This window comes from Ctenocephalides felis, unplaced genomic scaffold, assembly GCF_003426905.1.
Source record: "Ctenocephalides felis isolate EL2017-DRISC unplaced genomic scaffold, ASM342690v1 CF-g0.4_SCAFFOLD_00845, whole genome shotgun sequence".
Lineage (NCBI taxonomy): Eukaryota > Metazoa > Arthropoda > Insecta > Siphonaptera > Pulicidae > Ctenocephalides > Ctenocephalides felis.
Genome location: NW_020536999.1, coordinates 28,366,486 through 28,384,702, shown reverse-complemented (window position 1 = coordinate 28,384,702; position 18,217 = coordinate 28,366,486). Strand labels below are relative to the sequence as shown.

The 18,217-nt window shown below is 28.2% G+C and overlaps 1 protein-coding gene across 1 annotated transcript in view; it reads left to right on the top strand.

Annotated features, from left to right (window-relative positions):
* Positions 1-18,217, top strand: part of LOC113372006 (gamma-aminobutyric acid type B receptor subunit 2) — a 215,224-nt gene that overhangs the window by 82,151 nt on the left and 114,856 nt on the right. Inside the window, exons 4-6 of the mRNA XM_026612382.1 lie at positions 4,203-4,268; positions 5,782-5,964; positions 9,879-10,118. Coding sequence (XP_026468167.1) covers positions 4,203-4,268; positions 5,782-5,964; positions 9,879-10,118 — 489 coding nt within the window. The remainder of the gene's footprint in view (positions 1-4,202; positions 4,269-5,781; positions 5,965-9,878; positions 10,119-18,217) is intronic.

Sequence of the window (18,217 nt, the reverse complement as noted above, 5' to 3'; positions counted from 1 at the left end):
AATGCGCGACATTTTGACAATGTTTAGCACCATTTCGTATGAAAACTGCTACGACACATAGCCTTGCCATAACATTGATCTGTTTTACGGCAGAATCGGCCCCTTAATTTGATTAGATTACCTAAGCATTAACCCTTAAAAGACCATAGGAGATTCTACGAAACTGGGTCAAATAAAAAAGATTTTTTCAATATTACTACAATTCTTGTTGCTATATTGCGAATAACACGCAAAGTATGCCAAGCTCACATCTGGGTAGAACGACTGGATTGAATCAGAGGTCCTGGCTTTGATCCCTCTTCGAGAAGCCTGATGTCAAGCACTAGTGACATCCGTTTTTACTTGGTAATATAAATAGCAATATGTTTCCAAGAAAAAATAGCCTACTAGTGACATCAGGCATTGCTGTATCAATAAAAACATACGATCTTTTACAGAAATTGTAATAATAAAAACCATCACACAGAGATGAAGCAATTGTTTGGGTTGCAATATGTGAAACCGACGTAGTATTAAGTCAAATTAGCCTTATATGACTTAAAAGTTCTGATTGCCATTCAAAACCAAAAATCAAACCTATGCCCGAATTCATTCTGCGTTCATATGTCTCGTTTTACTTTTGTGTACTTTCATTTTTATGATATTTGAATATAAGTGCAGTATTGTTTTGAAATTTCAAGGAAGCGTTCACTAGTTTAGTTCATGATTATCAAAAATACTTCAGTTAATATAGTCTTAGGCTGCTCAGGGAGAAATTTAATTGTAGTTGTTTATCAAAGTTATACTAACCTAACTTACATTTATTGAGAATTACAATTGTGCAGGACGAGTAAATCAACTGCAAAAAACCTAAAAATCTTAATGTTGTGCAAGTTTTTTGAGATTTATCATTGGTGCCCTGAGTAAAGTACCACGTTTTTTATTCTCATCCTCACATTGAATAAATATACCTTTTCTTCTTTTTTTTCTATTTTATCTTTTTTATATTGTCCGATAATTTTTTATTTCCATACATTTTGTTGGTTATTTGCATTCTCTTTTGTTTTCAGTTACATGTTATTAACTAACATTCTATGATAATTACTTATTACAAAAAAATGCAATGTAGGAGCTTTCTCAATAATTTTTGAATGCTAATATTTACGAATAATTGCAATAGTTATTTCTAAAACTAAATTTTTGCTTTTCTATAGTATTATTTTCATAGTCTGATTTAAATTCATCAGATTAAAATTTTAAATTAATACACAATAGTGCTTACATAACATAAATAAAAAATCTCACTGATTGAATTAAAGTGTGTATGAATCTCACCTAACCAATTTTTCATGCCCTCGGAAAACATCTTATTTTTATGTTTCAAATTTGTTAAAAAAAAATCCATTTAGCTTTAAAACTGATAACTTTCTAATTTTCATGAAGAATTTTATTAATTTTATGAAGGAAACTATTCGAAATTTTCATAAATACAGTTTTAACATTGAGCTTAATTTTTATATAAAATTTTATTAAAAAATCTTTCATGTTCTTTGAAAAATACTACAAAGCATACATACATTATATCTAAAATTGTATGAAGCTTTCAAGTTTTTCGCTCGTATGTATATTACCAAATTTAAATTTGTATTTTTACAATATACATATTCTTATTTGAATTTTGATTTATGAAATAAAATTGAATTAAAATTATAATCACTTATATTTAATGATTACATATATGCCCATTTAACAGTCATTCAATAACTAAGCAATACGTCCGAATTTAAATTTAATTGCTGTAATTACTCACACGAGCATATACTGAAATGAAATTACGACCAGCAGCAATTAATTAATGGATTTCAATTTAGGCAATTTTAGCATACAATGTTATAATAATTTGATTGCGTATAAACGTACATACATATTAAATTACATTAATATTCTATCGCCAGGACGAATTCATAAAATGCACATTTTTCATCAAGGTACATTTTAAGAATAGAATTTAATTTCATTGTTCATAAAAAACGTATTCATAATTCCTAAGTAATTCTCGGTCTTTGATGTTATGCGTAAATCTTTACCATCGAATTCTCTCAGACGACAGCTTAATTCAATTGTACAAACTCAATTTTGTTAGATTGTAATCTTAAAAATTATTCTCTTTCTTTAGAAAGCTTGAATAGATAGAAATATTGTAAAAAATCTCTTAAGAATTTTATCTCTTGCGTGGAATTATATGATACAAAAAGTACTTTTATTTTACAATCTGTAATGTGATTAAATTAGTTACAATTTATCCCAAAAGTATTGGTATGAACATAAGGTAATATTTAAATAAAAATGCTATATATATATATACTAAGGTTTATACAAAAACCGACATTTCAGAAAATCGGTTTTCCAATTTTAATTTTACTAAAAACCGGTTTTCGAATTTCATATGGAAAATAAATTTTTGTTCGAATATTCTGTAATTTATCCGCAAATTTAGTGTAATTTAGAGCAGTATTTGACTCAATTTATTTATTGTTCAATTTTATACATAGTAAACAAAATTATTTTAATTTTAATTAGTAGAACTAAAAAATAATAGTTTATCTTGATTAAATAACTTTGAAAATAATTATTCGTTATACATACGCCATTTTTACATATAAGAATGAATATAATTTTATGATAGTGAAAAGAAAGTTTTAGAATAAATGAAAATAATACATTTTTAAATAAAAAAAATGCATTAAATTAAAAAAAAAATGTTTGATACATGTTGATACATACTTGTTAATATCAATTTCAGTTTTAAAAACAATTAAGCTAAACTCGGGTATTGTCTGTTCCGAGCAATTTTATTTAATTAATTTTAAACATTCTATTTGTTTTTTTTTTTTTTAATAAAACATGATTTCAAAAACTAAGAACGTATATCGAATAGCAACTTAGACGTGTCCTTTGCTTACTCACAAAATTTTCTGAAATGGAAAATACTCTCATACTTGCGACCAAATTATGCTTAATTGTTTTTAAAGCCTGATATAATAATTCTAATTTTTTTGTTCTGCAATTTGTGGCTTCTAGGATTTAAAATTCTTCTTTAAGATTGAGTAGAGAAAGTTACTTATTCAATAAGAAGTCACACTGATTTAAATTAATATACACACTGGTATAAAAATCTAAATTAATATATGCAAAATCTTTCTGGGAACCATTTCATACTGATAAGATATAAAATGCTATTGAACCGATATGGTTTCAAGAATCAAATCGCTTTCATCTATCTTTTATATTTGGCTATATTTGTCGTTTTCCATTTATACAGTGAAAACCGACTTTTTTCACTAAAAAACCGGTGTTTGAAAACCGATAAACCCTAATATATACCCGTGAACTGAGTAACTCCAACTCAGTACCCGAAATGTGTTATTTTCAATGGTGAAAATATTTTTTTGACTTAAGTAAAAATGAGCATCGCTACTGCATGATTTCAAGTTGTCCAGAACCCGTGAGCTTAACCATTACACAATATATATATATATATATATATATATATATAAATATATATATATATATATATTATGTGTGTGTGTGTGTTTGTGTGTTACTTTGCATCATGACCTCACGTATAAGAACACAAAAACTCGAACTTTTTTAAATTCGTTTAGTTCATATCTCCGTGTAATTGTATTTATGTTCATTACAGCGCGAAAAATCTGAATATGTTCTGTGGAGTTAAGTGTTTTTTAAAATTTACCCTTATACTGGCGAATAAAATACATGTTTATATTAAAATACATATACAAATTTGTAGATTCAGAACAAAAATGTATATATCTTTATTAGAAATTCATCGCAGGTCAGAAATTCAATTGTAATTTTGTGATTTGTATATACTCAGCTAATAACAATGTTTTCAGTAGCAATTGAATATTTCTTCCTTTTTATGCACTATGGATAATAATTTTGTGTAAACTGTACTTTAAAATAAACCATCCTTTACTTTATTTGAATGACGTAATACAGCCTATGACAAACGGCTACCTGAGTTTTCAAAATCAGTTCAGACTTCAAACCTCGCTATGTACAAATAATTCGACAAATATTTTATATAAATAGTTAACTGATGTATAAAATACTATATATAATAGAATTTACCTGTATTTATAATTATGATTATAATTTATCTATTATTACAAGCGCAATAAATAACAATCTTGTTTCAGGATTTGGATACAAGAATAATTATCGGCAGCTTTTCGCACAACGTAGCCCCCAAAATTTTCTGCGAGGTGAGTAGCAAATGAAACTGTCAAACCAATGCATATACATAAATTGTAAATCAATAATTCTTTTCATGATGTATTTATTATCTTGTAGAATCATCCACTTTATTGCTTTCGAAGATTCTTATATTTTCACTTAACAATATATTGGAAGACGGCGCGCCGCATCATTACGGAAGCGAATAGCCGGCAGCCAAACGTGTTTCCGATATTTTATTGAATATAAAAGTCTTTCAAATCGTTTAACAAAGGGAATAGAATTTCTCTTAACTATAATAACAGAGAATCAAGATGTGCATGATTTTATGAATAATTGCTTTCAAGCTATATGTGTGTTAAAACACATTTATGACTAGATGTAGGTGGCAACTTTGCCTTAAAGCAAGTAGCATAATCTATCATATGAGTGTGATAATTGCCCAATCAACCAAAATTAGATTTAGCAACTTATGATGTTTAAATTCTTTTTAAAATTAATTTTTGGTTTTATTAAAAACTAAACATTGCGATTTCCAATTGATATCTCTCAAACATATTTATAATATCTGCGAATTGTAGGGCATAACCACATACCTGTATTTCTTAAAATTGCAGCCCATTATTCTAAATTTATAATTAATTTATATATTTCAACCATTTTTCATAGGACTGTTTTGTGCATTAAGTTTATTGCCCTGTTAAGTTCAATTAAAAAACATTTTTTTTGAAGAAACTTAATAAATTATTTTGTGAAATACTAAATAATTACTATGAGAAAATACTAGCAGGATTGCATATATCATGTGCGTAGTCCTTGATATTATTTAATCATTTAAATTAATGTTAACGTTTTTAATACAACTAGAGAAGTTTTGTAGACTGCTCTTCGGGTTACACAGATATAAAAAATCTATTTAGATAATTAATAATCAATTTCTATGAATAATGCACAAATACAAAACCATTACAAAAAGCAGATTTTTGCTGGCTTTTGAAATTGTGAATTTATTCAGTAAATTTTTCGACAAAACTTTGTCGAAATTCAAATTTTGAATTTAAATTTTTGGAAGCGATTTTGGCTCCAAGCTTTAACTCATATTTTTTCACATTTTGATGCTTTTTCTAATTAAATCACATGGCGTAGAACCGTAAAATTTTAATATATTTAGTATGACCACAATCTATTTGTCGGCAGAATTGGTCCATTAGTCATAACTATAAGTTTATGCAATTTGCTTTAAGTCAAAATTATAATTGCATCTAGTTATGTTAAATATTGTTTTGATCAGTTAAACAATATAATTGCTATTTTGTTTGATTAGAATAGTACGTAAATAAAAAAGTCAGTTAATTATTATAGAAGCGATGGATGTTTTACAAAATAATAACAATAATCCATTAAAATTTCTCAATTATTTTAACAAACACGATTGTGCATTTTGTCCAATATTTGTTATTCACATAAATCTAACCTCATGAGCGTGTTACTGTAGACCTCAATTAGTCCAATTTAACTTAATGTTGAATTTTTCCGCAACAGGCCTATCGGCTGGGCATGTTCGGGGCGGACTACGCATGGTTATTGCAGGGTCCGCTCGAAACGATTTGGTGGAACAATTCCACCGAATGTCCGGATTCCCATTTGGCGGCGGCCGTTGAAAAACTAATCATCGTTTCATCTCACAACAGCATCGTTGGCAGTACCACATCTTATTCGGGATTGGTGAGTTAAATTAATTTACTAGGTACTCATTTCAAACTGCAAATTGCACCAACAATATACGCATTTATAGTGATATATGATCGTTTACCTTCATGGCTTCAGAATGAGAACACAAATATATGAAATTTCTGCTTTGCTATATTTATAATTATAATAAACTAGCGATTGCGTAATTATAAGACTATGGAACACTAGTTATCAAATATATTATATTTTGACTTGAGGTTGTATATCTCAATCATGATAGTGAAAATGGCGTTTCGAGGGCATTGCTGCAACATTATATATATATAGAATAGAATAGAATAGAATAGAACTTTATTAAAATTCAATAGTTACAATTTAAGTCATTTACAATACATAATTATTCTAAAAATTCATTTATAAAATAATAGGGATTATTTAGTAAATAATTTTTAACAATATTTTTAAAGATGAATCTTGTTTTGCATCTCCATCCATCAGGTAGCTTATTATAGATCTTGGCTCCCAATGTAACTCTTCTTCTTCTAGTTTATATATATATATATATATATATATATAAATATATATGACTGTAGTTTTTCAGTTGAACATATGTTGATTAAACAAAATCATTAACAACCATCCATCCTATACGATAATGAGTCGTACCTCATACTTTGATTCAAAATGGTCGAATGATTATTTTCGTTTACTTTTTTCGATATTTGTTTTTATTTTTGCACCAACATGGTTTTTGTGAAGTAATATTTTCTTTTATCGTGTGTTTGTATCTCCATTGGAAAAGTCAAATTGGAACACAAAACGTATAAATCTATTAAATTATAAAGAACATATTTTAGTTTTTTTTCTATATTTTTATCTATGTGGAAGCATGTCGATGAGAATTATGTTTAATCAACATATTTTTCACCATCTATCAAATATTATTACATATTACATATTTAATGTTTTATAAAAGTTGGACTTTCTTCAATTCATAACATTGAGTCATTTACAAAAAATTCATAACTAATAAATATAGTCATAACAACAAATTTATACCATATTTTATATTATAATCACAAAAAATTCAAACTTTATTTTATCATTTCAGTAATGTATAATTATGCTTTTTTACAATACAAACAATAATTAATGTAAATCTTTTTTAATTTATAGATTACACATTTAGAAAAGAGAATTGATATTTTGTCAAGACAAATATAGAATCTTTTTTTTTAATCCACTTATAAATTTTAAGTACGCAAATCAATATTTTTATAATCAACCGAATGAGTATAACAATATTTATTTTATTCAAATATTAATATATCGACTGATTAGACATTATTTGTACCATTTTTATAACAAATTTCCTTTCAGAGCAATATATAATTTTTTGTTGTACATAGGAAACTATACAACAGTACATTCAGCTACTTCACTAAGTCAGAGTAAAATATGATCAGTAAATTTTATAACCAGACTAACTATAACCAGAATTAGTAAACCATTTATAATTATTATTAGCAAATTTGCCACAAATTACTTATTAAAAAATAATATATATATATATATATATATGTTTCTTAATTATAATAACAATTGCTTCATTACTTGAACACTTTTTTTTTAATTTTTATGATTTTCATATTCATCATTTTTCCATCCGTTCCTCATTCAAAAAAGTCTTGAAATATGTGCTGTTTGGGTTTCAATTCTAGTACGTCTGAATAAAAAAAAATGCACAGTTTTGTTAATGAATTACTTGATAGTAATTAAATGAATTACATTTTTGTACCTCGAAATTCCATTTATTTTAACAGGCAAATTGCACAAGCTGTTTTCTTGTTTGTGTATTCGCAAAACAACCTTTGTTCCATTTTTATGGCGAAGGAACTACGTCATGTAATTTCATATGAACACAAATGGTGCTTTGAAAGCATTGTGATGCACTTACTTTGGTGCAAAAACGGCAGAACTAGAATAAAATACGAGAGCATTTTGAAAACGAATTTATATAACGTGACAAGCACCTGAATTTACATTGAATTCATTTCAACTAATGAAAGTGTATCTTATTTTTATTCTAAAACAAACCTTATCTTTCTAATTTCTGAAGTCTTTTCTTGGCCTTGTCAATATGCAAATGAAAAAAGCCAAAATACAATAGCCCTTGCTCATTTTCTCATTCCGGGCGGTGCTCTTGGTTTATGTAGATCTGCTCATTTAACTTTTTAATGCTTTTATAAGGGTTGTTTTGTCAAACTTAATCCGGACTAACTTTTAAACGCATAGCAATTTGATTGTGTTCATTTTGTCAAATGCCTTCGCTCGGAATTTATTATAACTTCAGAAAACGAATTCAATGACTTTGTTTGTTCTTAAATTCGAGCAATGGTAAATTTAAAAGTCAGGCGATAAAAGAATCTGAGGTTATATTTTAAGATGAGATTCAAAGTTATAATAATTTTATAGCATGTTTCTGAAAAGATTTTAGTAGCATTTTTACTTATTTGATCATCATTATATTTGTATTATAAGAATATTTGAGACTGTTATATGTTCACATTATAATAATAAAACGTTATAAAATGAGGGTTACAACAAATACAATAATTTTTACACTTATCCTAAAAAGACAACAAGTAACATTGTATTAAAACATACTTTGGGAATTTGATTTAAAATTTATTTTGACATCTTTCAATATTTTATTTTCAATTTTCAATACTTTATTTAATAAGACGTTTAATTTGGAACCATGAACCTTACAGTTGAATACCACTTGTCCAAATAGGCTTAAGAGTGGCTTTGTTATACTTCAAAATTAAATTATGAGTAATTGTAGAATCATCTATAAGAATATTGGAATATTATAAAAATATAAAATATGACTGTCTAACTTTATTATGAGAGGAGTATTAACCTCTGATTCTGAAATTGGCTGTGATAAAGCTCGATTTCTTTACCGGTTAATGACAAACTTTTCAAACCTTCAGCACGCAAATATGACTATTTGTGGATTAGAAAAGATTGATCAAGCTTTCAAATGTAATCGATTACAATATGGTACAATTATTTGCCCAGAGCCATTATTAAGTCAGTTTGGACATACGGTATTCAATTATGGAGACCAAGCTCCAAATCAAATATCTTAAATATTCAAGGATTTTAAAATAAACTATTAAAAAGGTACGTTTTGAAGGTACGTTCCAAAGTACGTTTTATTACAATTTTACTTGTCCTTTCAGGTGTAAAAATTATTGTATAATAAAAAATAAATACACAAATTGTAATAATTTAGGTCTTAACATATATGCTGATTAAATGTAAATTATATAGGAACTAAATTATTTATTTATTAAGTTATTATCAACAAATATTTATATTTATTTAAAATAACAAATGATTTACTCCGTATCGCAGAAATATCATAATATAATGTTCTCATTCATTTTTAAGCATCACAATATTTTCTTTGTGTTTTCACTTTGCATTTCAACTATAAAATACTTCTATATGAAGTAAATATAATATAGTAATATTATACGCATTCCACCAAATTTTGATAAAACTATGTTCTTTGGTTTTATTTTATTTTCCAGGAAAACCTATTAACCAAATTCTTGCTAACGCAAAACTAACCGTCGTTGATTGAAAAGAAAATCGCCACTTGAATTAATCAATATTGATTCCAGACGTGCATGTGATATTTTAATTTCTTATTATTTATAATAAAATTTTTAGTTCATACTATAATAGTTGAAATACTCTTAATATTATTTATAACAAATTAAAAGTCAACTACCGAGTAGTTCTTAAATAAATAAATTTAGTAAATTTGACTTTAAATAAATAAATTTAGTAAATTATCAAATTTGCTAAATGAACATAACTAGATAGTTGTAAATATTATGTAAATAATAAAAAAAAATCTACTATTTCAGACAAATGCAAAGTTCCGATCAGAGCTCGGGTCTCCTGCCTCGCGATATGCCCCTCAAGCCTACGACGCTGTTTGGGCGATCGCCTTGGCCTTGCGTGCGGCTGAGGAATCTTGGGCCGCCGAAGAACAGGATAATGTTACCAGGGCCAAATTAGGATTAAGTGTATTCGACTATACTCGTAAGGATATGGCTAAGGAGTTTCTTATGCAATTGGGGAGATTGAACTTTATGGGAGTTTCGGTGAGTCATAAAAAATTATGCATATTTGTATATATATATATATATATATATATATATACACTAGACGACCCGACAGGACCCGTTGTCCTGTACCCACGTCTACAATTTTTTAATATAATATACTAATATTTATCGTTCACCTAAAAATAATAATTATTGTTTTTAAATAGCTCTTCACGCCAAAATGCATATACATTTATAATATGTGCGATTTTAAATGTAGAACTGCTTTAAATAAAATGATGAGTCTCAATTCCCACTATAACCATAACATAATACTGGTATTTTATGTTGGATTAAATTAATTTAATATTTTATTATTTATGATATCCAAAATTGCATCTTAAACTTCTCCTAATCGATATCGTGAGGGCCGAATTGTATGTATTCATCTTTACTTTCCCATTTGTTGTTATAAAGTAATTTTTTTACGAATTTTAAAAATATTGTGGAAAGATTATTGAAAGATGCAAGAAATTATATAATGAAAAAAAACTATATTGAAAATTTAATATCCGAATCTTGTGTTAGCGCCCCCTAAGGCGTGCGCTCGTATTTTTCGCATGCATCGCATTAAAGTTAGGACCGGCCCTGAGTAATACTTAATTTCATATTTTTAAGTGAATTAATTTGTCATATCCTGTTCATATGTGTATCATTCAATCTGCCATACATATACTGTATTTTATATTATTTGAATTTCTGGCACATCTCAGCTACTTTTGGCAATAATAATGTAGACATTTCATTTTTCTTATTCATATTCATAAATTTATTATACATATTCAAAATTCATAAGTAAATTCATAAGTGAATTGAAATTTTTGGCAGATGATAGTTTTCATTTGTTTTCAATGCAAACAATGACATGTCGTTTTTTCATTCATTTCTACCAGTGCCAGTACTTAATAATCACATACATCCTAGAAAATTTCCTCAACAAACTTCAGAAAGATTTATCAAAATCCGAATAATCGTTTAGAAGGAGTATACAGTGAGTGCTTGTAATTTAATATGAACTTTGTACAATAGCAATAAAGAACAAATTGATTCTACGTTTTAGTTAGAAAACATTTGTATGTGAAAAAGAAAAGCGCTATTTTTAAGGTTTTGTCGGCAATGATTCGATTTTTTCTCGCCGTAAGAACCATTCTTGGACTTCAACGAACATTTTAAAAAAAAAATTGGCCAAATTGGTTTAAGCGTTGTTGAGGTATGCGTTTACCAACACATTTTGCGATTCATTTTTATCTATAAGATATATACGAAGAAATATTATAATTGATTATACAAATATATAGATAAACGTGAACTCACCACGTTATTTTTTTAAAAAAAATACATATGATATCTTACTAAACCCCCCCTCCTCTCCTCGGTGATTTGTTATGATGTTTTGTCAATCCTCCCCCTCCCCCTTTGAAGCGCACGTGATTTAAACCTCATTCATAATCTCAATAAAAACTACTATATTTTGCATACACTATCCATTTCAGCAATATTCATTTTCTTTACAAAAATAAGAACAAGAATATGATTCAATCATTTTTATTCAACAAAGAAACCTTACAGGTTAAATTAAGGCAAAAACAAGCCTTTATAATGATAAATTACATAAGATAAGCAAACTCTTTCTCATTCTTTCCATGAAAGATTAGCTTCATAAAACCGAATGACCAATTGCGGAATTTTCACCTTTGCTTGTTCGGAGGTGACCAAATCAGCCTCTTCTACATCTTTCCATTTTAAAAGATACATCAAGGTGTCTCCGGATTTAGAAACTCCTATAACCTTCTCGGGCACCCTCTTCGAAGGCCCGGGGGCTTTAGAATCCGACATTTCTACCGGAGTCTTGTTTTGGTCTTCAGCTTTGGACAGTTCCTCTTCGTAGGACTTAATTAATTCGGGGCACAATAAGTTCTCTTTGGGCTCCCAACTATTGTATTTGTTCGCATAGTTTTCCCATTTTATTAGATATTGAGTCTTACCGTTTACAATGCGTCTTTTCACTATTTTTTCAACCATATAAACATTTGCGCCGGGTTTTGTTTTCGACGTTTTCATCATTTTGAGGTTAGGTAACTGTCAAAAGGAGCACTCAACAAATGTAAATTAATTTACAAATTAATTCACAGGGTGAATTTTTGTTCGTAAATTCAATATTAATTTACCGAAAATATATATTTAGCAAATTATTTGTTTTCTTGGCGCTTGTTCGACGTTTCAAGACGTGTTAAAAATTTTTGCACATTTATCACTATGCGGTTTTTAAACAATTATGTTGGTCAATCTGAATTTAAGAAATAATCAATAATGCTCAATCTTATGTTTCTATCATAGATCTTAACATATGTATACGGTCTGTGGTTTCTATGCATTGTGAAAAAAATTTTTGTTCCGCATTTCTTTTGACTGACATCAAAATTTATTCACTTAACTTCATTAAGTAATTTAGTATATGTACAACAGATTATACACAAAATAACATAAATATCAATATATGCTAAATTTAAAAATTTACATTAAAAGCACTGTAATAAAATATTGTAATAAACTGAGAGTTTGACTAAATAAAACTGTAATAAAATGATGGATCATTCAAAAAAAAATTATAAAATGTTACATGTGATATGATCTTTATCTTAATTAGTGATTGATTTTGTAAACTAGTTAAGAGTAGCATTATGCCTTAAAGCAAATTGCAATAACTTTCTGATACATATACATAATGAACAATCAATAAGAATTGAGATTCAGGTATTTAGGAAAAATTAGTTTAAATGTTTAATTCGAAAATATTACGCTTTTATTAAAAACGATTTCAATTGATTTCATTTAAACATATTTTATCATCTGTAATTGTATAAATTAAATCAATTTATTTAACACATTTTATTTAATTCTTTTTTCGAGAATGTATTTTATTTAAGTGTGGACGTAAACTGTGATCAGTAGCTACTAACGAAGCAGCGCGGAACGCTCACCGCTTAGGGGGTGGGGGATAAATTTCAATATCACCACGTATCACCAAGGGGGAAGGAGGGGTCCAAAAATCATTAAAATCGATCACTTGATTATTGGACTCTCTTAGAAACGCTCGAGTTCGCGACAAAATTCTCGACTTTCATGATTTTTCATAATTCAACCGCTTACCGTAGGCTTATAATATTTTAGTATGTTACTTCAGATTATGAAATCTATCGTTGTACAAAGTTTGAACAAAATTATAAACTAGTTGGTTTGGTATTTAGCCTTGAGGCAAGTTACATGAACTTCCCGATATGTGTAAATAATTGACTTAATCAAAAAAAATGTAAATAATATACTTCATCAATCCTACTTTAAAAAACGATAATAATTTTAGTAAAGTTTGACGAATTTTTAAAATTAAACTACTTGTCGTAATGCCGTAATATTACAGTAAGTTCTATAAGACCATGATGTATATCGCCAAAAAAAAGTTCCATGAAAATCGGCTTAAATTTTTTTTTCAACAGTTCATTACAAGAAAACGGCTCGGAAGATTTTCACCTAAAATTAATCAGTACCATTCCCAACTAATATCTTTCGAACAGTTTTTGATTTTTTAAAATCGGTTCGGTAGGATGAGCTTAAATGTGGACGAAAATTTAACACTTTTTTTCAACAGTTAATTACAAGAAAACGGCTCGGTAGATTTTCACCTAAAATTAATCAGTACCATTCCCAACTAATATCTTTTGAACAGTTTTTGATTTTTTAAAATCGGTTCGGTAGGATGAGCTTAAATAAGGACGAAAATTTAACACTTTTTTTCAACAGTTAATTACAAGAAAACGGCTCGGTAGATTTTCACCTAAAATTAATCAGTACCATTCCCAACTAATATCTTTCGAACAGTTTTTGATTTTTTAAAATCGGTTCGGTAGGATGAGCTTAAATATGGACGAAAAGTTTAACACTTTTTTTTAAATTGCAAAGAAACGGCTTTGGCAGATCGTCGCACAAAACTGACAAACGATAGTCCTCACCGAAATACATCAAATGGCTTTTAAATTTCTGCAATCGGTTCAGGCGCTTTTGAGAAAACGTCGATCAAAAGTCTAATTTTAACAAATGTCAAAAAAACTATACCAATTTTTGCAAACTTTGACGAATTTTTAAAGCTAAACGAGTTGTCGTAGGGCCGTAATATTTTAGTATGACCTAGAAAACTATGGTATCTACCGTCAAAAAAAAAATCATAAAAATCGTCGAATTTTTTTTTTTAAAACGTTATTACAAGAAAACGGCTCGGCCGATCTTTACCAAAAACTAATCAGCACGATTCCCAACCAATATCTATCGAATGGTTTTTGAATTTTCAGAATCTAGAATTGCGGGCTAAAAGGTGGGCGAAAATTTTTTCACTTTTCTGCAATTTACAACGAAACGGCCCGGCCGATCGCCGCACAAAACTCAGACGATAGTCCTCATCGAGATACATCGAATGGCTTTTAAATTTTTAAAATCGGTCCAGTCATTTTTGAGAAAACGTCGATTTACGGCAAAAAATCTGTTCACATACACACACACACACACACATACACACACACACACATACTTTTTCCAAATTTGGTCTCATTCGATTCAGAATGGCTTGAAACGTCGAGAAAACATAAAATTAGCGAATCGGATTTTTTGATGAAAACATAAACTTCTCCTTCGGGAAGTTAATAAATGACCTAAATTAGTCAAAATCTAATCAACGTTGGCAAAAGGTCAAAAATCCGCCCACATACATTCACACATATATTTTTTCTAAATTTGATCGCATACGATTCAGAATGACTTGAAACGTCCAGAATTCATAAACATAGCAAATCGGATTTTTTGCGAAAATATAAATTTTTTCAAAAAATTATTAAATCATGAGATTTACTTCTAAATTCAGTACGACATCGTCATCTTGTTTCGATTACTTGTTATGACCCGCTTGGTAACGGCTTGAAATAATTTATAATCCTGATCACGGTTGGGTGATTTTTCTATAAAATATGTATGAAATCAGGTTTAATACTACTGTCCTTATATATATATATATATATATATATATATATATATATATATATATATATTCCATATGGATGGACGGCATCGGATATTAAAATATCGCATTATATATTGCGGTGTATTCGGAATACGCATTTTGATATTAATATATCCGATGCCAAGAAAAGCTCGAATACAACGCAAAGGAGCAAGTACCATAAACATTTATTACGCATACTCTTATTCGATATCCTAAGAAGCTGAAATTCAATTTTATACATTTTGAATTTCATATTTGACATCGATACTAGCAGTGTGCTACTTTCATGAAATCTGATTTGTGCAAAAAATCGATTTGAAGAGAATATTCCCAGTCTTAGAATAATAATTTTATTTCAATTGCTAGTTAATTTTTAATACACAAGGGTGAAAATAATAGCAGTTTCGTGTTTCAATTACCTCTAGTGCATAAAAAAGTTGAAAAATTGCTCAGTATTTTCACCTGAAAAGCTCGGGTTAATAATTCAAGCGTCTGTTTATCTTGCACGGAAGACAAACGTTATATTAAAATTATGTAAGAAACTTGAGTGGATAATAATATTTTTCCACGATGTATTTGACCCCCAACTGGAAAGTGAATTTTTCTCATATACGACAATAATATAAAACTTATCTAGACTTTATGAAAATTAATTTAGTATGTAATTATTTTTATCATACCGAAGGAGAACTTTGTTTTTGTTATTAAATCTCAATTGCTAATCATATGTCAATATTATACTAAATCTTTTGACACTAAAGTTGGAAAATTATGTAAAATTTTTTTTGAACAATTAACGAAGGAACGATCCGATCTATACTAAAAACTAATCACCACAATTTCCAACTTTGATATCTTTCGAACTGCTTTTGAATTTTCAAAATTGGTTCAGAATTTTTATAGACAAAAAATTTGTGATTTTTTTTATCAAACGTCGAGAGGTAAGGCAAAATTTTGGCTCACATTCACAGCAAGCAAGTCGCACTTTTTAACTTATAATAATAAGGCGAAAACTTAACTTATAATAATATAAGGCAAAAACTTAAATTTCGTCTACAGAAAGTTAATTATTAGAAGAAGTACAATCACAGTTAAGACGAAAATAAATCTCAACTATTAATTAAGAAAATGAAAAGAAAGATGATTCTAAGCTCACAGAATTCTAGAAAATCTTCCATGAAGAACTGCAAGGTCCTTTGACAAATGGATATCCACACCATTACTTACCTCTTTTGTGCTAATGGATTTTTCTTAAGAACATATTCCGTTTTACAGTTTTAAGTATTTATTTACATTAAGATGTACTTATACTTATTTCATTTCAACATTACTTACACTTTAGTGGAGACGTTTCTGAACAGTTAATGGTTCTCAAACGAGAAAATGGTCATAATCGTCATAATTTAAATTTGCGTTAATATTACATGTGTTTTATGAAATCTGAATTTTTGTTAAACATATGTATTTTTCATTTGCTTTGATTTTGTATTTATTCTAAAAAATTAAAATAATAAATTGCAAAATACTTCATACTTTTATAATAACAAAAGGTGAAGTAAAAAATAAATGCCTAAAAATAACATAATATCTCATGCATTTTGCTCATATTCACTTCAAATGTTTACCTCATTTGAACATGATTCGAAGTCTGAAATGCACTAGCAAAATTCATGTTATTTTGATTTTTTTATTTTTTGACTCTATTTTTTTTATTATAAAACTCTATTTTTTTATTATCATGTATTTTACCATTTTAAATTCATGAGTCAATTTACCAACTAAGGATGGAACTGACTAACGAACTTTAGTGCTTTTTACTAAAGGGGGTCTCCCAAATTCTATTTATTTTGAAAAATTTAAATTCATATTGAACAAAGTCTTTATTCCTAAAAACTAAGGGTTTGTGTCATTATATTTTACTCAGAAATGTTATTTACGATTACGGACCCAAAGCTTAAATGAACAAAGTTAATATCTAATTGGTTTGGTATTTAGCCTTGAGGCAAGTTACATGAACTTCCCGATATGTGTAATTAATCGACTTAATCAATAAAAAATAATTTAATTGATGAGTGATTAGAAGTATTCCGAGTGGATTTATTACATATGATTGAAAACGAACGAACACTTTGACTCGTTGTATTTTCTAATAGCAAATTTTTAAAAATCACCAGTTTTTATAATTGAACCAGTTTCCATAGGACTTTAATGGTTTACTATATGTTCATTAAAACCAAGTGCTCTATCCTTATACCAAGTAAATCGTCTAACTTTAATTTTAACAAACGTCAAAAAAACTACTCATTTTCTTAATCTTTGATTAATTTTTAAAATTCAACTACTTGAAAAATTTTCACCTAAAACTAATCAGTACCATTCCCAACTAATATCTTTTCAAACAGTTTTTGATATTTTAAAATCGGTTCGGTAGAATGAGCTTAAATGTGGACGAAAAGTTTAACACTTTTTTTCAAATTGCAAAGAAACGGCTTCACAGATCGTCGCACAGAACTGACAAACGATAGTCCTCATCGAAATACATCAAATGAATTTTAAATTTCGGAAATCGGTTCAGGCGTTTTTGAGAAAACGTCGATGAAAGGTCTAATTTTGACAAATGCCAAAAAAACGATACCAATTTTTGCAAACTTTGACGAATTTTCAAAGTTAAACCAATTGTCGTATGGCCGTAATATTTTAGTATGATCTAGAAGACTTATAGTATCTACCGTCAAAAAAATAATAATAAAAACCAACGAAAAAAAATTTTTAACACTTTATTACAAGAAAACGGCCCGGCCGATCTTTACCAAAAACTAATAAGTACGATTCCCAATCAATATCTTTCGAACGGTTTTTGAATTTTCATAATCGGTTCAAAATTTCGGGCTAAAACGTTGACGAAAAATTTTTCACTTTTCTGCGATTTATAAAGAAACGTCTCGGCCGATCGTACCAAAGCTGACAAACGATAGTCCTCGTAATAAATCTGTTCTCATACACACACACACACATATATATATACTTTTTCCAAATTTGGTCTCATTCG